This window comes from Drosophila eugracilis, unplaced genomic scaffold (genome assembly GCF_018153835.1).
Source record: "Drosophila eugracilis isolate 14026-0451.02 unplaced genomic scaffold, ASM1815383v1 contig_90, whole genome shotgun sequence".
NCBI classification, from domain to species: Eukaryota; Metazoa; Arthropoda; class Insecta; order Diptera; family Drosophilidae; genus Drosophila; species Drosophila eugracilis.
This window is the reverse complement of record NW_024573812.1, coordinates 3,661,480-3,682,628: the sequence shown is the minus strand read 5'-3', so window position 1 is coordinate 3,682,628 and position 21,149 is coordinate 3,661,480. Positions and strand designations below refer to the sequence as shown.

The window sequence follows — 21,149 nt, the reverse complement described above, 5'->3', positions numbered from 1 at the left end:
AGACAGTCGGGCAACAACAAGAGCTAAACAAGATTAATTATACCTGAAAAGCCAAAGTCAGTTTAGACCAAGTCGTGGCCTTTTGACTTTTCGACGCAGCAGCGGCGTCAGCGTTGAGTCCTTGTCGTTGCCCTCGAGCGTCATTTAGTGTGGACAGCGGCAGGGAAAAGGTGAAAGTGGGTGGCACTGGGCAGAGTTGGACAGCTAAGCTATTTTCTAGACAAATCTGATTCATTTCCGAGATATTTAGCTAACCGAAAATAAATCTAAAGAAAAATGCAAGAAAATGTTAACTTTAATAAAAGATTTTTTAATATTTTTAGTTTTATCTGACAAAAAATGTTTGTAAATTTTGTAACTTTGAATTTGATTGCCGTTTTAAGTGAAGTTTACTTTTAACTTTTTCTTCAAAGTCTCTTTAAGCTACAGATTTTTTAGACTTTATCTCGACATTTCTTACATTTACATACTATTTTTTAATCATTTCTTGTCATCTCTCTGGGTAGTCAAGTCCGACCTTTGTTTACCCGACTTGCTCTTACTGCTGTTGCTGTTATTGTTGCTTAAACGCTCGGAAAATCGGGAAGCAGATAAAACGCAGCTGAAGCTGAAGAAGTGTCGTCTGTGTTTGCCCAAGGAAAGCTACAAAAAAGGCGACACTTGAGCCAGGTGAGATAGCCAAAGGACTTTTAAGGGAATGAAAATTCTAGGGATAAAATAGGGTGTTGAAAAAAGCTGAGGAGTAGGACATTGCGGTGCCAGGAACTTCAGTTTGGATTTGCTTACCTTTCGATTGATTGGATAAAATTGAAATTGAAGGAGTTTACCTAAATGCAGATGGATGAATAGTAGATGGTGGAGGATGAATAGATGATGTTTTGAATTAATGTATAAAAGACTTTCCAATCCTTGCTTACTAATCTAACATGCATGCAATCATTATCAATATGATGAGAAAAGTACTTAGTACCATACCGAGTTCCCCCCAAATCTCATTAAATTAAACTTACATTCAAAAAGAAAGCCTAGCCCTTGATCGAATACCCAACCCTTTTTCCGCTTTTGTATAAAAGAAAGAAAGTAATGCTAACTTTCCCCTAGGCAATATGTTTACTTTCTATCGATTACGATGTGCATCCGCAATCGATTGCTGATTTACATTGATATATTTGAAAGTTTGCCTGCGATTTGATTGACCTTAGCTCAGCTCCTGCTAACGAAGCCTGTCAATCCATTATGCTCATCCCACACGTACATCCACACACATGAACAACCCACTTAACCCCACAATGCCGGCCGGGATTGTGCCTCAGGGCGTAGAAACAATCCCCACATCACCATACCAATGGCCAATGGCCATCGCATCAGGTGGAGACCTGGTCCAAAGTGCGTCAAAACTAATGGCCACCGACAACAAAGTAAATGAAGCATGGCTCCCGGGGCCAGGACAAAACCAACAGGGCAGGCCAAAGAGGTTAGGACATGCGAGAGCCGTCAGCTAAGTCCCCCTTGCAGTCCACCCCCTTTGCTCCATTTCCCCTTTTCTATTTCCCATCGATAACCTGACCCTGGTGTCCTGATGTCCTGGCTCGTAATAGGCAAAATGAAAAATCTATAGAGTTAAATGAGTGAAAATCAGGAAAATGCATTAATGAATGAATGACAGCAGGCACTGTCAACAGCAGGAGCAGCATCCATCTGTCCACTTCCCGTCCTGCTGGCATTCGTCCTTTTTCCACATGAGATGGGGCCGCAGGACTTTGAGAGCGTACGTGAGCGAATGATCGAATGTGTGTGTGGCAAAAGGCAGGGGTTACACTGAGAAAAGTCACAGTACGAAATTACACTATAAATATAATTTTTGTGATTAAAAAGGTTTATAATAATCTTAATTTTTTGATAACTATGATTTACTATATAATTATAATAATATTTCTCGCAGTGCCTGTGGGTGATGGTATATGCGCCCTGCCGTTAACCTGGATGGACAGGTCAGCCTGGAGTTGTGCTCCCTGCTGAGGCTGCCTCGTTGGATGTCTTATTTATGAATGCACACACGCGGGGGGTGGTGGATGGTTTGGCTATATGGCTATATAGCTATATGTTGGGTTGGGGATCGGAGGAGCTTGGTAATGCTGCTTGGCTTAGTGTGTTCTACAGCAGGTATGATAACCGACGTTCAACACGTACGCAACTGGTCCACGTCCGCTCATCCGGGTCCGTTGTGTTGGCATTCTTAATAGCCCGGCATCCAAACAGTTGCAGTTTCTCCAGCGAATAGAAAGGGTTAGAGGGGGTGAGGAGCAAATGTGCAGCGATGTGGTGGGGCATTCCCCCCCACTGACAGTTGATGCACAGCAGTCACTTGTTAGCGTCGTAATGGTTCTGTTTTCAGGAAATACCAATTCTAGACTTTAGCTCTCCTTGAATAACTCGGCAAGTTTTGGCAATGCTGCCTTCAAAAACCAATCGAGCATGCCACGAGTGCCTCCTGTTTGTGCCCCACTCATTTACACCATCCTTGGTTATCCAATTGCACATGCAACTCCGCTTCCTTTCTGTGCCCCCTGATGATACACTTAAGCAATTTGTTGTTAGGTTTATAAATATTTCCTCACGATTTTTTATCAGTTTTTACAAAGTATTTGGCTTCCATTTCAATCCCATTTAATCGAGATACGCTTTGTAATCTTTGGCTTATATTTCCCAATTTGTAAAACTGTGTAAGGACTAATTGCCAATTTAAGTTAGTAACGTTCGTTAAGTGTAGAGAGCCCGCAGTGCAGCAAACATTTTTCGCCTATGAAAACGTTGTCGCATATTAACGTAATTAGTTCATGCGCCCCATAGAACTTTGGCCCTGTCGACTGCAACTGCTGACCCAGCCTGTCCGCCGCCCCAAAAGCCACCTGCCAGCCATACCCCCCTTTCCCTTTTCCCCCCTTACCACTTTTGCCACCCCCTTCACTACCCTACCCACCCTTGGCCCCTTATGTGTTTGCGGTGTTTGGGAATTGTGGCCGGAATTATGATGTCCAGGACTCTGGCCATTAAGCCCTGCCCGATGAGCAGCCGTTGCGTGCGTGTTTTACATACGAATATGGCCAGCACCGAATGGCCAGTATAGTACAGTGCAGGCCATGGCTGTTAATTGAAACGTGATTGTGTTGTAGGTTTGGGTTTGGGTTTTCAGTTTTTCGGGGGGGTGGGTAGAGAATGAGAGACCTGGTAGTGGCTGGCTTAGGCGACGCCGCTTCCTTTTTTGACACTTGCAATTGCAATTGTCATGTGCCCCAGTCCAAAAACACTGGGACAACGAAAATAGTTTCGCATTTAAATTTGCAGCAATATAATTTAGTTTATGCTTTTGGGCTTTGGGGAATTGAATTTGCACGCATGCACAATTGAATTTGAATGCAAAGTGGCTTCGATATCGAATGCATTATTAATTTACCACATACGCACACACAGACAAAAGCAGGGATGTCCTTTAGTTGCCATCCTTGGCCGAAACACCACCTCCATCATCATCATCATCAGTCTCCTTTCACCTCACTCCTTTGCACCGGAAATATGTATTGGTTTTTCACTTTCGCAAAAACCCCCGACATTGATACTCATCCTGTTTGCTACGAATGATGATGACGTTGATACTGGCATTCAGGATACTGGCGATATATGCGAGAAAGAGAATTTTAAATGTCCATTTAATGTGATTAATTCGGGGTCTTAGGTCCTTAGGTCTTCAAACATCCAAGGTCTGCCACTGCATTTCCAATTTCTTAACGCTGGCTGGACTTGTGGTTCCCTAATTAGAGTTCTGTTTTGGGTAAGGGTCCTGGGGTCATGCGATTACCGTAAATCGCACAGAAGTGCTGGAATAAACCATAATAGAATTGTGCGCATTAACGTATTAACCTGAGGTGTGCTTGGTCTTAAATGTGGCATATTGGATGGGTGTTGATTTGCATATTGTTTACTGGGAATATGGCAACACACGAATAACAAATAAATTAAGATTCTACTGCCTTTCTGGCAAAATTATAAGAGTTAATTTATGTGTATGCCCAAAAGTATGCCATACAATTTTAATAACCAGCAGAATACCTTTCCAAACCTACGAAGGCAATGTCATTATTAGATCTCACAAGAGATTGTCTTTAAAAAATATTACCTATAATTTAAAGATCAAGAAAACCATTAACGCTTAATTTAATTAAGTACTTAAAAGCTCCATAAACTAAATTCCTTCCCCAATGATAACCCATGAAATCGATAACTTGAATATGCCGCACAATATACAAAAGCAGACTGTGCTTTTCCGGAGGAAAACCTAAATAGATTGCACACCCTTCTCCTTTTGTCCAACAAGTCCATGTCATGAAATTGAGGTTATGTCATTTGTTTAGTTTGTTGCCTCAATTATTTAGCAGTAAGGCAGACCAAAAGCAACCGAAACGAGGCCTTTCGAGACAGGACACTCGATCCGTAAACACGTGTGTGCTAGTGTCCTTGCGGTGTTTATGCAATTACATAAATTCTGTGTGACAATTTCGATTTGGATTTTCTTTTATTCAAATCATGCCTTCAAGTCCATCAGGGCCCCAAACACACACTTGAGCTCTGTTATAAAATATTTATTGCCGGCAAATAAATCCCACACACTGACACGACCAGACGTCGTTATGGTAATTAATTTCAATCCAACACTAGACCTGGCATAATCTTATTTATGCGACTTGTGTCTGGGCATTGGGATTTGGCATTTCTGATTTAGCATTTACCATTTCGGATTTAGCACTTTTAATTTTTCCCCTATGCTTCTTGCTAATTGATGGGTCAAGATGGGTGCAAGGAAACATGTCAAAATCAAAATCTAAAGAATCTCTTCCCTTATTCGACCGCAACAAAATCAATTGCCTGTCCAGGGGCCTGGCCAATATTTGAGCTGCTGCTGATGCTGCTGCTTCTGCTGGTTTTGCTGGTTTTCGAGCTCATACAAAATTTAATTTTAATTTCCATTGAGCAAATGTTGCAAAAGTGAGAACAAGCCAATTTCCTTTCACAGCATTCTGGGTATACACATTTTAACCACTTGACTGCACTGCGGCTATGACTTGGGCTTAAATGCTGCCAAAAGTCAAACACTGGCTAAGAGAATCGTTCAAGTTTTTTGGCCTCCCCCTCGACTGCCATCCACTAGACTCCCAAAATACTAGTGTGTGTTTCAGCCAATTGACATGCAGACCTGCCTGGCAGCCGTAAATCGGCATAAATAATTCATTATTGCCGCCTCGTTGCGCATAAATCAAGTCACTGGCCAAGGCCCACACACAAGCAGCAGAAGTTTTGCAATACCAGCTCTAAGCGCATTTAAAGAACCAAAAAATATATTACACATGAAAAAATAAAAAAAGAAAACAAAAAATGTACTTGGAGATGCCGGGGATTGAACCCGGGGCCTCTCACATGCAAAGCGAGCGCTCTACCACTGAGCTACATCCCCGATGTAAACCTGTCGGACCAAAATGCATTTTCCGGTGGTAGCAGGGGAAGTCGATTAATGGACGAGATAACAGGATGAAAAGGATAAAAGGGGATGATTTGTAGAAAAGGATATAAAAGGTAGGCTGAATTCATCTTTGTGGCTCAACTATACAACTGAAAATTATTACGTATCTTGCGATTTCAATGTAGGCATATTAAGGTTACTTAGTAGTTTTTAAAGAGTTTTAACTTAGTTTTAAATTAAGCTCACAGCTCAGAAAACAAATAAAATTACACAGTTAAGTGAAATTTTAAATTCAAAATGCTTACAAAATTTATTTAGAAATTGCTTCTCTATTGCTTCTTTTGCATATATTTATTTATTTCTTTTTAACTAAAAGAACTGTACTTTTTTCTTCGCTTTTGCGCCTAAACAAAAACAACATGCATCAACTAACGCTGTGTCAACATAGTGCTTCAGTTTGCCAAACGTATTGTTGGTTTCATATAATCATTTTGCTCGCTAGTAGTACATCGGGGATGTAGCTCAGTGGTAGAGCGCTCGCTTTGCATGTGAGAGGCCCCGGGTTCAATCCCCGGCATCTCCAAGTACATTTTTTTTTCGTTTTATTTTTTTCACTTATGATCTGGAAGTACACAATACACACGAGTTTGTGTATTCGTATTTTTTCTACCACCACAGTTGTATACCGCGACGATCGGTCTGGTGATGCTCATTTGCGGTACTTTGTCTCTATTGTCTCGCCCGATTTTCGTAGCCATACTGAAAAAAGACATGCGACACGATCATCTGACTGCGGTTGAAAATGATTGCGATTCTGAGATCACAAAACCAAAAAAAAAATCGATTCGCTTCTTCGTAAAATCGATAAAGTGATCCATGTTGCTACCAGGCGATCAGAAATGAACAGCAAGCGCCGTACCGCTGGCACATTTTCTACATGCCCGCATGATCGTTTTAAAACTATAAAATGTACAAGGGTGTGTGAGTTCGAGAGAGATGGGAAGGTCAAAGCGAGACGGCGGCAGTACGCCAAGAACCGTGACAAAACAAATGAAAATATATACAAACATATGTACATATATGTATGCGGGCTAATTACGATTCGATGCGAATGCCAGTATGAGTGTATACCCATTGTTTTGGGTATATTGTTTTATTTGAAGAGTTTGTAAAGAGATAAAAATCGATCCTCAATTGCATAATAATAAATATAAAGGAAGCGTTCGTTCTAAGTAAAATTAAAGAAAGAATTTTTTTAAATAAAAAACACAAATAATTTTACCGCATAAATAATAGATAATTTTTATAGATTACTTCAATATACTAGTTAGCTATTGAACCTTGGATTCATGCGTCAGCGACCACGAACGTAGGTATATCCTCTCTGACATTGTAGTAAGACGTGATTATTCCACCAGTTCCATGGAGGCGGACTGAAATATACAATCAAAAACAGAAGTAATGCTTTCAAAAGTTGGTTAAATATCATTGCTAGGTTGGTTTTCTATATGGGCAATCCAAGTTCAATTTAATACGTCAGCTCTTGCCAACCCCGCAATAAACACTAAATCGCTCTAGTCTCAGTTTCTGTTAATATTGCAGTTTATAGTTCCAGTTTATAGATCCACCTATGATATTTTACGATACAGAACTCCCTGTAATATAAAAAACTATAGACAAACTCGTACTTCATCCAACACAAATTGTACTAAAACAGTTTATGTTTTATAACATTTTATAATATTTAATCGTAATCAAAAGGCGTATGAAGAAGATTTTGTAACAGGTCGAAGGTATGGCCTCCAACCCTAGAATGCACATGCTTATTCTCTGGGTCAAGATCATTTAGATGTTTGATGGGTATCTGCTAGTCGAGTAACTCGCATATGACGTTCCGTGTGGTTGTTTTTTATATGTATAGCAATGTGCGTGTTTCATTTGAGAGGTAGATTGAATCGGTTCCGCTGGCTTTCTGAGTTTTTCTGATCGCCTGGCCAGTTGCTTAAGAAGATTGAACGATTTTTGCACGGTTTGAGTTTTTCAAAAGTTCATTCGAGTTTTCTGTTCGGTTGATTTCAACAAATGATGATAGATGGGGATATTTTCACTGGACTTACAGGGCCAAAAATGTCTTACTTATTTCGGCAGATTTTCTATATGCTTTCTCTTAGATATCAGAGCAGCTCTCTTTCATTAGGTTTTCCTTCTCATTGCGAATGCAATTTAAATCATTTATTACGAAAACCCCCTGTAGGATTAAAGAAAACTTTTTTTTATTGCAGGTGCCCGAAAAGTTTTTGGCAAAATCTCACGACAGCCCCCAGCCTTCCGTAGCTGCATTTGCACCTTCTTGTCTTTGTTTTTGTTGATTTTGTTTTTGTGCATATAAATTTGTTGCCTAATCCGGCGACGTTTTCTCAGGGAGTTGCATTTAATGCCGCACCATTTGCTATAAATATTCATGCAAATCGGCCGTGGGGCTAAGAAAGTGCCAGTACCACCAAGACCACCACCCACTGGAGATAAACAGGAAAATCGGAAAACTGAGCAGGTGGCGCCCTTCGCTCGTCCTTAATTAAATGTAAAGGAGTTGCGCTTTAAATGCAATTGCCCTGCTCTAAGTGGGAACTTATTAGCAATTTCATAATTGCCAGTACTACTTCTGTTTGTCTGCCTGACTATTCGCCCTTGCCATTCCAAGGGTTTTGTTGCTCCAACTTTTTCAAAAACTAATTAAAACGATAAGGGCAACCGAGCAGCGCAGCGAAATGTCGCCATGGAGTCTCCAAAAAACGGGAGCACTGAGGGAAATTGTGATATTATTTGAATAAGTTTTTATTTTCGACTTTTGGTATATTTTTAAGATTTCTGATATACCAAAAATCGGGTTTTCCAGGAGTATCTTTTTTAATTATTAGTAAAATAAAACATAAAAAAATCTTTAAAAATGATCTTCATAATTTTTTCTCTGTTGAATTTTGCACTAAAACTTTGACTATTCCCTGGCGATGTTTATCTAAAGATCTGGCCAAATTTGCATTAGCACACGGGCTTTTGTTTGTCTCCCACATATGAAGTGAAAAGAGTGGGCGGGGACGGGAGGTCGGTGAAAGTCAATTTAGTTGAATGGCCAGGCGGAAATTAAATAAATTCCATGAGCAGACGTCAGGTGAGCCAGGCCGAAAATGACAGTTGTCAGCTGTCAAAGCAGGGACAAAAGTACAGTTGACCAAATGTCCATAAGCTGATGGAATGTTGTTGCTATATTATCACCCACTGCCTGCCACACACCACATTTCAAATATTAGATCAATAGCTGAGATTCGTTGTGCTTGGTATTTAGCTGAGGTTTTTCATTACATTTTCAGAAGGTTCATTGAGGACTTCCAAGGGATTTGGCTTGCACTGCATGTATACATATATACATATGTGGAAAAAAAAGAAAGGGAAATACAGTACCCATGAATACGTTCTTGCTCATCCTTCTGATTGATTTCCATACAGGTAAGGCACTGGCTTGGAAACATCGTTGGACACTGCTGATAAGCGGACAGACAATGGGCATTAAAGCGGCTCGAAAGTGAAGACAATGAATGAAGGGCTCTACGGAAATAATGTGCTTAAAATTGAAACCATTATATGACAGGCTAAAATAATGTAATTTTGAAAGACAGACGGACTCATTTTTGTGAAATGAGCTTATGGACTTCCAGTGGGCGATGGAAAATAACGTTCTTTTGTTAAAGGTTTTTGTCAAGAGTTTTTTTTGTTTAAATATAAATCAGAAAATTGGTTATTCAAAATTTCTAATTTATTAAAGTAAATTACAGATGCTATAGCATTTTATTATCTTTAAATAATATAGTTTACCGGGATTTTTTAAATTTTACTCTTCTCTCTAAAACTCCTATAAACCCAAACTCAGGAGAAATTCACCACAGTGATCGAACCACTTCAGAGCTAGCTTCCTACATACCGCCCCAAAAGTATGCAACAAACTAATATAGATAACGATCGGGGCTTACTTGGAAAACTGGAGGAGGTCGGGTCTCACCTGCGGACGCTTCAGCGGCCGAAATCAGTTACGATTTGCCCGCGAAAGCGTTAACAACGTTCCAACGGATCTCCTAGCGTGCGATATATTGTTATATGGAAATAATATCAGGAAGGCAACAACAACAATTACGCGCATAGCCCTCTCTATCTCCCTCTTTCGCCTGTCAACAGTTATTTCAGACGAGAGATTTTTGTGTGACTTTTTCGTGTGTTCGCTTTCGTTTCATTTGGTTGTTCGGCAACTCCTTCATTAAACAAAAACAAAAGTAAGGCTTAGGAAACAACAACAACGACGACAACGGGTGTGTGTGTGTTTGTGACAGCGAAAAAAGCAAGAGTGTGCAACAACAACTGCAGCAGCAATTTTAGCAACAACAAACACGAAATCAACATCAACAACAAACATTTGAAAGGGAATTTTTTCTATTTGTTTTAGCGGTAAGTCGAGAAATGAAATTTTTCAGCCTTGAGACAGTTTTAGAGCCACTGAACTTGAGCAAAATGCGAGGAGAATATTAATTGACGTTTTTACACATGTACATGTATGTATGTATGTACATACCAAAACAACGTGCTAAACATAAAATGTGCAAAAAACTAATAGCATTGAATCATTTGCCATGATTTAACAAAGTTAATAAAAGTCCATTTCATTTGTTAGCCATCCCAATTGAAAGCCATAAAAACAGCATTTTCAATAACTGAAATTAAATAAACAATTTACACACGCAAAGTGGTCCGGGGTGGGAAAGAGAAGGTGATTTGGCGGCTAAAGCGAGAGGGATGACAGGCTGCAATCAGCCTTAACACTTACACGGTAAAAAAAATTGGGTATTGTTTGTAGGGTATTTGAGTTTTAATTGCTATTATTGGTATTTTCAGTAAAATGTTCAATGTGAAATGGAAAAATATGTAAAATGCAATCCTTTTTATTTTTCTTTATTTAAAAAATATTTACCTTTTTTGAGCGAAGTTCCCTTAAAAATGACTTAAAAAAGACTCCACTATAATTTATTAACGAATATCGTTATCTAGTGTAATTTAGATATTGTCAAATTCTTTTTGATAAGTTTGCTATGCAAATTTGTTATATAATTTCAAGACATCAAAGAAGGAATGGCAGTTTTAATCAAATTTTTCTCTCTCTGCAGCCAAGCTGAATCAATAGACTAAATAGACCAAATTAAAATACGTTTTTATTGCGTACCGCTAAATATGCTGCCCTGTTAACTGTTTTTGGCTGCACTAACAGTCACACCGCCTTACATAATAATTGTTTTGATTTATTGCCCCCCTTTCGCTCGCACAAATACACTTATCCCCCCTCTCTCACTCCCACTCTTTCGAATGCATTGCATAAGGCTGTGTTTTTTTTTTTTTTTAAATGCGACATGCATGCGATTTTGTCTCTTTCTTTGCGCTTATCGCAGTAGAGGTCTCTCTGTTTTTTTAAGCGTTATTCATAATTCGCTTTCAGTTCGGCGGGTTTTTACTCCCACTTTGTCTTCCTCTTCTCGACTAGGCACTCCCCAGGCAAGTAACACCATCCAAAAACCCCCAAGCCCCACCTCCTTCGGGGTTTTCGACCAAGTGACAACTCTGGTATTCCAGCTATGTCCCAAAGCAGGTTTCTTTGATCGTTTTCTGTATTTTTTTTATCTGTTTTTGTTTAGACTTTGCTTTTATTTTAGTTTCGAGTCGCTGGCTGTTGCTGTTGTTGTTGGCGTTGCTATTAATTCACCGGTTTACTTCACCTGATTTGCTGGTTGTGCATTTTTGTCGCGTGTATTTCTGGTTTTTTATATCTAGTGTTTTTTTTTTCTGTTTTTTTTTTTTGGTTTTTCTGTGGCACTTGCCACGATTTAGATCCAATCTTTCTGCGTTCTGCGCTTGTCACTAGCTATGCTAATTCGATTAATGTCTGCGGCTTTGGTATTTAGCGATCGGGTTTAGCGTTCATCACCGACCGACACAGATCAACGCTTTTTGACACATTTTGCGGATGGAAAGATCTGTGCAAGATCACTTAAAACTATGTATCTAAAGACACAGCAACCAGTTATCTGAAAGAGGGTTTGGCCTAGAATTTCTGGAATTCTTCAAGCGAAGCTACTTTAATGATAGTTTTACTTTAGATTTAGCTTTTAGAAACCAAAAATAAATCTATTCCCATGAAAAGATTGCTTGTTTATAACACCTTTTTTCGTGGCAATTCCTGGAACTTATTCAATAGCAAAATTTGGTGCGAAAAAACTCCGATCAAATTAGATAAAGCTACTCATTTTTATCCAGAATTCACCCATTAAGGCATTTTGATAAATTAGGTGATTAGTAAATAAAAATCTCATCCAAGTTTACCAAAGAGCGTGATTTCAATATATCATTTGTATTTCTCCCAGCGAACAGCTGATTGTGAAGGCCAAAAGTGATCGTGAACGCTTTGATCGCATTTTCGAATTCGTAGCCTTGAATTCTGAATGAAATTTTAAGCAAAAATAAACAATGATAACCGTTTGGTTGGCTGCTTTAGAATTCGCAAACCCTATACACCTATTTATCATATTTGGGTGAATATATAGTCGTGACTCATAAAGATTCCCACATCCATTCATTTGCATTTTGAGAGGCATGCGAAAATCTTCACAATTGCAGTGTCTCTATGCACAATGGCTGTACACTACCTGAATCTACACTATAGTTTATAACTTTTGCAAAAGTTTCATATATATACGAGTTTATATACATATTTGCACACTTGACTCGCTTATTGTTTGTGCATTATTATTATTTCTACTTAAGCTGCCGATCATCATTTTTATTCTAAACGCCATAATATTCTCAAGGTCTTCGCTTTAGTGAGAAAACATTTGACGCAGTCGCTTCAAGATTATTATATAAAAAAAAAAAAAACTCTCCTGAAAGCCAAAAGTTAATATATCAAATCCAAGCTTAGAAATTTTACTTTTCGCTTTTGATAAACTTTCGAAAAAAAAGAAGAAGACAAGGTAGATAATGGTATAAATTATACAAAATATGTGCCTTATTAAATGGTTGGGGCTAGCCAACGAAAATGAAAGCCCCAATCCCGGTCGGGGTTTTGGCTCTGAGTCTGGGATCTCTCACAGAAATGTTTTACTTTTCCTACTCCCTTTTTTTGTGTTTTTTATTTCGATTTTTTTTTTTCTTTTTGGCTGCTTGGACAAAAGACCCCAAACAAGATTCAACAGCAGAAGAAACGCCTAAAAACAGCAGCAGCAGCAGCAGCAGCGGCAGCAGCAGCAACGAAACAAGTACAAAGCCAAAGATATTTCAAAAGGCCAGCACAAAGCAGCCAACAGAGGAGAGAAGACCAGACTGGGCAAAGCCAAAAAACAGGTTCTAGAATCAATTTTTATTTTCTCAAGCTCAACCAAAAAATAACTACAGAAACAGAATAAAACGAAATCCAAGACGCAACAGGAAAGGAACTTCGAATTTTATTAGCTCGAAATTGAAATGCTCTTAAAGGGAAGGTTAAAAATCTAATAGATTTTTGTGGGTTTCTAGAAAAGGCTTAAATTAAAATGAAATTAAACAAAAAGTAGGTGATGGTTTTATAACTTTTAATATCAAAAAGAATCTATGAAAAACCTATGCGATCTGTCTTTTATCTGTAAGCTACTTCTTTATAATGAGATTTAACTTGAAATTGAGAACTTGATTGAGAACCCTTTCACGCCTTTTTTTTCTAAATATTATTAATGTATTATCAATTTCCAACCAAAATCTATAACTTTTATTATACTCCCATCTCTTTCGCCCTCTATTCTTAAAATTTTATGAAACTCTCTCAAAAGAGTATCTCGAAAATATTCGCCGGCTGAACGCACGAAAAATATTTGAGGCAGCCGCAGCATCAAAATGAATTTGGTTAGGACCAGGTTTCTACAGATACAGAGATACAGCTTCTAAGTGGCTCTCCCTGTGATGCCCCTGCCCCTATTCTTCTACTCCTCTACTCTCTACCCTTCCAACCCTCACTCAGGGCGATCTTTATACCTTATATTTTGGTTTTTTTTTTTTTTTTGATTATTTTTCTGGTTGCTAAAAAGTTTCTGTACTCGGGCCGCAGCAGTGTCGTCAGCGGTTGTGTTTTTTGTATCTGTATATCCGTGTGCGGGTATCTTGTGAGCTCAGTGGTGTGCGGTGCCACATGCACACGTTCTGTCAGATACATTGCGCCTAGAAATTTTCAGCCAAGTTTTATGAGCTTTTTTCCCTCAAGTCAGCAGCTACACACGGTTAACAACCAAAAACAATTTGTATTGCATCTGCAAGATGGCTTGGCTAGCGTTTTAATTCTTTTTTATTGACATTTCCTCTTTTCATGGCAAATTCTATAATTTTACACGTAATTTCCCCAGCTGGCTGGAGCTTGTTTTCCTCTTTTTGGCGACTCTGCAAATTGCTTATTAAAGTTTTGATTGATTGCCGAGTACGCCCTGAGATCCGTTGTACGAAAACCTGAAACTTCAAGAAATGATATGTGTATACACCTTAAGTTCATCTCGTCTTGGGGTTTCTCTTTTCACATCGCTTTTTTCTCGCTAATGAAATGTGCGAAGTGTAATTGCAGATTCACTTTTTGTTTTTTGCCAAACAGTTTTAATTTATTACGAAGTTGGGTTAAGGGTTGGATCGAAAGGCATTTTTATGGTTACTTTGGCTTTAATTTATCAGATGAAATGTAGTTTTCCCACTTTATTACTAAAATAACTGTCTTGTAAAATCAGTTAATAGGTTTTTTTTCCTTACTTTCAGTCCTCCTAACTCAAAAATAAATAGTAATTTGCCTTTCTTGACCCTTTATACCCATGTGACGAGCTCGTGAAAGCTCGTGAAAATCTAAAAATATTGTTATTGTCCATTAAGAAGTGAATATTTTAATGGATTTTATTTGTTATGGGCGCGGTTTGATTAGCTAAACGAGTGTCTAACATTAAGTGTCTTCTTTTCTCACCTGCCTCTCACCTGCCTCTCACCTGTCCCCTTGTGCAGGTGTCTCAATCTCCGTGTTGGAGGCTGAATCTCGTCTTAAGTGTGAGTTTCTAAGCCAGGGGCCAGGCAGGTCACATTCAGAGTCGGAGTCAGAATCAGATTTACATTCACATTACAGCATTTGCCATTGTCATTGAATAATAGAAAAAACTACAGCAAGAATGTAAGGGTTAAGACAAGTCGAACAGTGAGTACCTTGGATTAGCACTTAAGGTCAAATTAAACTAAAGGTGAACAAATGGCGTTCAAGCAATCAGAACTGGTTTTTCCAAATTGATTCAAAAGAAAAGAAAACCTTAAAACTTTCCCAAGAACTAATGAAGTATGATTTAATGGGGATTTTTCTAACCAGTTTTCTGTAATCCCCTCTTAACTGTGACAACCCTCTGCCTTTGTCTAATACTCCCTCCATATACCCTAAGCATAAGCCAACGGTATGCAAAGAATAAATAATCATAACCAGTTTTGCAGAGTTTCCCAGCTGTACTCAAGGTATTTGCTAACAATTCTCAAACGCCCGCGGCGTTAACAACCGACAGTCACTCAGAAGACGCATCTTCTGGCATCGGAAATCTCGAAATCTTTCTGTGAGAGGCTGCTAATGAATTTCTATGGAGATGTGTGCAAGTGATTCATGAGAGGCTGTGAAACTGTCACCAAATCTTATACACAATAGATAGGTGCTAAACCTACACTCTATAACGGTTGGATTCTAATCATTATTGTCGTCATGTTTCGAAAAAAAAAGTGGCCTCACATAATTAGCCATTCATATCAGCTAACAGTGGACAAGGGCAATGGGCCAGAAATTCTTTAATTAAAATCAAGTTGCGATAAGATTGCCGTCTCGAATCTCGTATAGAAGAAGAACAATATTTGATAAAGTCAAACACGAAAATTAAAATGTGTCTTAAGTTGTTAAGATAATGGCCCGGCCGGGCGGGCAGTGCAGTAAAAAATGAAATCGGTAAAAACCAAGAATGAAAATCAATTACCAGGTGTCCCTGCTTGAAGTCTAAATGGCTCGAGCATTGAAATGAATTTGTTATTTTTCATAAATCGTCGTCGATCAAGATTTGTAGATAGTGAAAGTTCTTCCAGCTCTTGGCTTTTCACTTTTTCTATATGTTTTATTAGCTGCGTAAAAATCTCATTTCGTGCACTCGAAATGTCGTCAGCCTTTTGCTTAATTTATTACGTAGCCTTTAACTTTTAGTCAGTTTTATAATAAAACCAGTGAAATTATCATCGCTTCTCTGTGTTTTTTGTCTTTCTGGCAGTGAATTATTATTGTTATAAGTTGATATTTTCATTATTTTTAGCCAGCTTGTGATGCATCATTTGAGCAATGTGAAGGGCTTACATAATACTTATAAATGAACTGCCAACGTTTTATACTTGTTTAACTATTTATGACCTGGCTAATTGGGATTTTATGGGACTTATTGTAGTTCGTAACCGAAATCTTTAACAACTTATATAGTTATAACTTTTTTTTTAGAGCGCATTAAGACGAGAAGGTGGACATGCCGTAAACGCCTTAAAACTGATTTGTAGAGTAAATAAATCTATTACTAACTGCACTTTTGGTATTATATCTTTGAACCAATGAAAGGAAATTGCTGACGAGTGAGACGACCAAACCTTATAATATCTGATTACAAATCCGTTCCCATGAATTGATATCGTTAGTTGCCCACTCCCTATCCACAGTTCCAGACATCTCGTATGACTCATTTTTATTTAGCACCAGCTATATGAATTCCTCACCTTAGCAAAGATGAATTTGCATTTCGTTTATTATTGTGATAAACCCTAAATAAACCCCCCATATTTTATCTCATATATTTCGTTTGTTTTTCTTTCTATTTCCTAGGCTTATCGGATCTTCAGTCTATTTACCCAAGATATAATTAAGTTCGCTTCGAATGTGCGAAAACTGAACAATACGCTGAATTTAATTAGAATTTAACTTAGAAGAATGCCGCCCAGAACGTTACCGTTGAGAAAATTCCGAAAATGTTTTATAGTTTTAGGGATTAAGGGTATAACGGATATTGCAGGGAGGGGAGATAGGGAGAAGGGGAACTATAGTAGTGGCGAATCCCTAACCGAATCGAAATCAACTACCTGTAAGTGCCTAACGGCTAATTTGCTTTAATGATGAGAAACCGCTTAAGTAAACAAACAGCCAACAACAATGGAGGCTGTCTGTTGTCCCCATGCGGGTTGTCAGGGGGGTGAGAGAGGGGGCGGTACTTTGGCCAGCGGGCGATTCCCCAAGCATTGTGAATGATAAAACCTGCGAGTATATGTGTGTACTTCATGCTTGATTGCAAATTCAATTAAAGTTTGCGCAGTTCTCTAAGCTAGAGAAACGGAGAATGGAGAGATAGGGAGAGAGAGAATTGTTGGGGGGAGTAGAAGCCAACGGGAAATCGCTTAACAGAGCAAAAAAAAATAAACGATTTATGAACTTACGAAATTTTACAAATTACATAGCCAAGGTTTTCCATTATCAAGCTTAGAAGTAAAAAAGTTGATTTGAATTAGAAAATCTAAAGAATCGGCTTTGCTACAAAAATCAAATCATTATAAAATGCGCTTAAAAATATGCTACAATTTGAAATTTCATTTAATATCAAGCAATAGAAAACCTCCAAAAATTGTAATTATTGAAAATTCTATTAAACGAAGAAGTTACCAAGATTTACTTACCAATTCATAAAACAAAAATTATTTTATAATTAGTATAAATTTTCTACCCTCCCCTCTTGATTAGCTTTCATTATTTTATAGACCCGTCTTCAATTACATTTAATTGGAGATTTTTTAATAATAATTGTGTACCTTATTAACCACAAAACACAATATTATATGTTTCGTTTAATTTCCGTCTATCAATTTAACGATTTCTTTGTTTTGCTGCCTGTGATGATGTTTTGTGACGTTTTTTTTTTTCAAATGTCAGTTCCGCTTCCTAATATAAATATTAATCGACTGAGCAGAGAGCTGAGAGCCATAAACCTACATACATCCGAGTATATATAGACAATTATTATTATTTTTATTATTATTTCGATCTCATCCCATGCAACCTAAACTCCCCTTCCCCTTTCCCCAACAAATTGTCTTATTGTTGGTTCTGAATTGAAATTTTTTTGCGCCTCATTGTTTACCTTTGTATTGAATTAAATATCGCTTACAATGGAAGCTGGCAACAATTGGCGGTGGGAAAGTCAAGGTCAAACCCCTTCCCGCCCACATCCACTTCCCCAAAAAAAAAAAATAATAAACACGAGCTCATCTTGTTCCAATAAATTAGACCCCAAAGAGACGGAGTGGGGGTGATCGTCCAGAGCTAATGCCAACACTCATAAATCTTACGGCCAACGATGATTCAACTTTCAACCAAGCAACGTAAAATAACAAAAAATCCAAAACAAACCGTAAAAAAACATATTTAAGTATATAAATAAGAGGCAAACGAAATTCAAGCTAAGGCGGAACAAAAATGCTTTTGTAATTTGCAATACCTGAGACTGAGACTGAAACTGCCACTGCGACTGGAGTTTATTTATTTAATTATACAAAGTTCAGGGCTTTCGAGTGTTGCTGCTGCATTCATTGCCTGAAAATTACGAGCAATTAATACCGGAGCGGCGATTTCAATTATTCGTACGACGATGACGATAAACGATGTGTGTCCCATCACTAATTAGCATGTTAGCAAATAGAGTGAAACAAATGCAAAGAGATAAACTTTTTTCTGTGTTAAAGCAAAAACCTGATGAATCTTTAATTAAGTATTAATGTTCTGTAAACAAGGGTTCTTATCTATTAGATATTTTCTTACCATTTAAAGGGTTTTGGTAATAAAAAACGACCGATAATATTTCGATAAATCTAATAGAATAGAATAAAGGATTCCAAAGCCAATTTCCTTAGTATCCGTCTAGTAATGACTTTCTTTATAGAAAACTTACGACTATATTATATAACATTTTTCAAAGTGCATATTTAAACTATTTCCGAATTAACCTTATTCACATGGGTTATATTTGACAAAATACTTTTTTGCTAATGCCCCGTTGCCAAGTTTTCAGGAAAATCACGTTCCTTCCCGGCAAATGTGTGTGTGGGTGCGATAAGCGGGGCGTACTAAATCAATTTTGACCCATGAGCACATGCATATGGAATTTCCATTTGGCCCGTTTGCCAGTTAGCCAGTTTCCAAAGCCAAAGTGGAACAGCGACGAAAACAAAACCGAAACTTAAGCACGGCAATAAATGGTATTTGGCGAGCAATTACACTTATGGCAAGTACTTGCAAAGATATGCCCATTGAAACTATCGCCAGGCGAAATGACCAGAAAATGTGAGCCTCAGAAACACGTACGTACGTATAGATCGGTGGTCTCTGGACCTCTTAACCAGGGTCGAACATTTTCGGGGTCAGGTTATGTGGGTCAGCATAGCATATTGTCAATGTCGGCCATAAAGGGAATACGCGATAAGGTGGCCAAAAAGCTGAATGAACGAGAAGTTTCGTTATCTTTCGGTAGTCGCCGCCGCTGCTCGTGCTATATAAAAATAAATTTATATGTGTATCTACTGGACTTTGTTGATTGCCTACCCCTAGCATACGAAAAACCAAAATGCACAACTTAATGACGAACTAAGAGCAAACATTATTATGACATTTCCATTCCAAACTCATTTATCGCTTTCGAAAGAACAATAGCTCATTATGAAATCTGGAGTGTTATCAGCTAATGTTTCTGTGGAAAATGAGTTCTTACAGGCTGAATGTAAAAGCAAATTGGATTGATATTGGCTTTTTTTCTGCTTAAATGCAAAATATGAGAACATCTTTAAATAAGTTTGGTGTTTGGTATATACATGATAAGAAATAGGATAAAGATATATACTAAAGATATATACTATATATTAATGGCAAGCCACTCGCCTATCTCTAATATGACCCTTCTGAGTATCAGTAAAAACTTTAAAGGAAATACGAAGCTTAAAAATTATATTTTCATTATTGCTGAAACAGTAAATCAAGTCAGTTTACGCCCAGCTCTTGAAACCCCATTAATAATATAAATATATACTTATGGAAACTTTAATTATCTTTTCAGAAGTCAAGATGTCCACGCCCACTTTCCCAAAAACGCCCACACCGCCCACTTTGCCACCGGGCGTGACCAAAACGTGTCATATAGTAAAAAGGCCCGATTTCGATGGCTATGGCTTTAATTTGCATTCGGAAAAGGTGAAACCAGGACAATTTATTGGCAAGGTAGATGCCGATTCCCCAGCAGAGGCAGCTGGTTTGAAGGAAGGCGATCGCATCTTGGAGGTCAATGGGGTGTCTATTGGCAGTGAGACCCACAAGCAAGTGGTGGCCAGGATCAAGGCCATTGCCAATGAAGTTCGGCTGCTCCTGATCGATGTGGACGGCAAGGCCATAGAGGTGAAACCCGTAACACCTCCAACTGCTGCTACTGTTGCCTGCAACGGAAATGGCAGTGCCAGCCAAAATGGATACGAGGGCACCAAACAGGAGATGCCCGGAGCAAGTGCCAATATCAGTAGCATTAGTATGGTGAGCACCAAGCGATCCTCAAATGCCAGCAGCATTCAGAGCGGCAGTACCATGAACGCCTCCGATTTGGATGTGGTCGATAGGGGAATCCCGGCAGTTCCAGTCGCTGTCCCAGCTCCAGTAGTTACTCCTCCTCCTCCCGTGCAAAATGGAAGCAAACCCTCTTCGCCGATTAATAATAACACTCTGATTAGCACGCCTCCACCGCCATCCGCCACCAAGGCTGGCATCAATAATAATGGCAGTGTTTATAACACCAATGGCAATGGTACAAATGGCATGACCACGCCTATCACGCCTCCACCAGCGAGTGGTGTTAATCGAGCGGGCAGCTTGAATTTGCCACTGACAGTCGCCGAAATGCGAGCCAAGTTGGCCTCCAAGAAGAAGTACGATCCCAAGAACGAGAGCGTGGACCTCAAGAAAAAGTTTGACATCATCCAGAAGCTCTGAGACGACGGATAGGAGAACTCCCACAAATACACACACAATACTTGTTATAATGTCAGGATGAGGATGAAGGAGCTAGAGATGGTTTTGTCAGGCATACACACCACACAATATACAATATGTTTAGCTATTAGTACGCAGAGTCACTTATTAACTAAGCAAGTTTTTAATTATTAGCCCCTAAGAAAGAAAAAGCGACCAACGATATGGTAGAGAATGTGGTTAGAATGGAGCACCTACCCTTGGAATATCTATACATACATACGACATACATGTATTCTTCAAATTCAAATACGAGTATTGCAAACTCCGATTGGCAATGTTGCCTCTGGTTCATTGAACAACTTTCGTTGAATATGTACTTAGTTTTGCTTGTATTTTTGTAAAGTAAATAAAGCAAAAACATAAAAGAAATACGACTGCAAGTGTTTTTCAATGGGGCAGCTGATCAAACACGATGGGGACTCAGACTTTGCGAATCGA

General features: G+C 38.6%; 1 protein-coding gene and 2 non-coding genes across 5 annotated transcripts; 2 read left to right on the top strand and 1 right to left on the bottom strand.

The window, feature by feature from the left end:
* Positions 1–5,434: 5,434 nt before the first annotated feature.
* On the bottom strand, positions 5,435–5,506 carry Trnaa-ugc. Its single transcript has one exon. It is a non-coding gene; the product is annotated as a tRNA-Ala (tRNA).
* Positions 5,507–6,023: 517 nt separating this feature from the next.
* Positions 6,024–6,095, top strand: Trnaa-ugc. The gene has a single exon. It is a non-coding gene; the product is annotated as a tRNA-Ala (tRNA).
* A 3,485-nt stretch (positions 6,096–9,580) lies between these two features.
* LOC108112972 (Na(+)/H(+) exchange regulatory cofactor NHE-RF1) lies at positions 9,581–21,080 on the top strand. 3 transcript variants are annotated; one of them, XM_017223376.2, is made up of 2 exons: positions 9,581–10,006; positions 19,750–21,080. In XM_017223376.2, exon 2 carries the CDS (start codon positions 19,758–19,760, stop codon positions 20,667–20,669), a length of 912 nt encoding a protein of 303 aa, XP_017078865.1. In that variant the 5' UTR covers positions 9,581–10,006; positions 19,750–19,757; the 3' UTR covers positions 20,670–21,080. The 3 variants fall into 3 exon arrangements, with proteins under 3 accessions (XP_017078865.1, XP_017078866.1, XP_017078867.1); XM_017223377.2 differs by lacking the exon at positions 9,581–10,006 and adding an exon at positions 12,839–12,943; XM_017223378.2 differs by lacking the exon at positions 9,581–10,006 and adding an exon at positions 16,149–16,163.
* Positions 21,081–21,149: the final 69 nt, after the last annotated feature.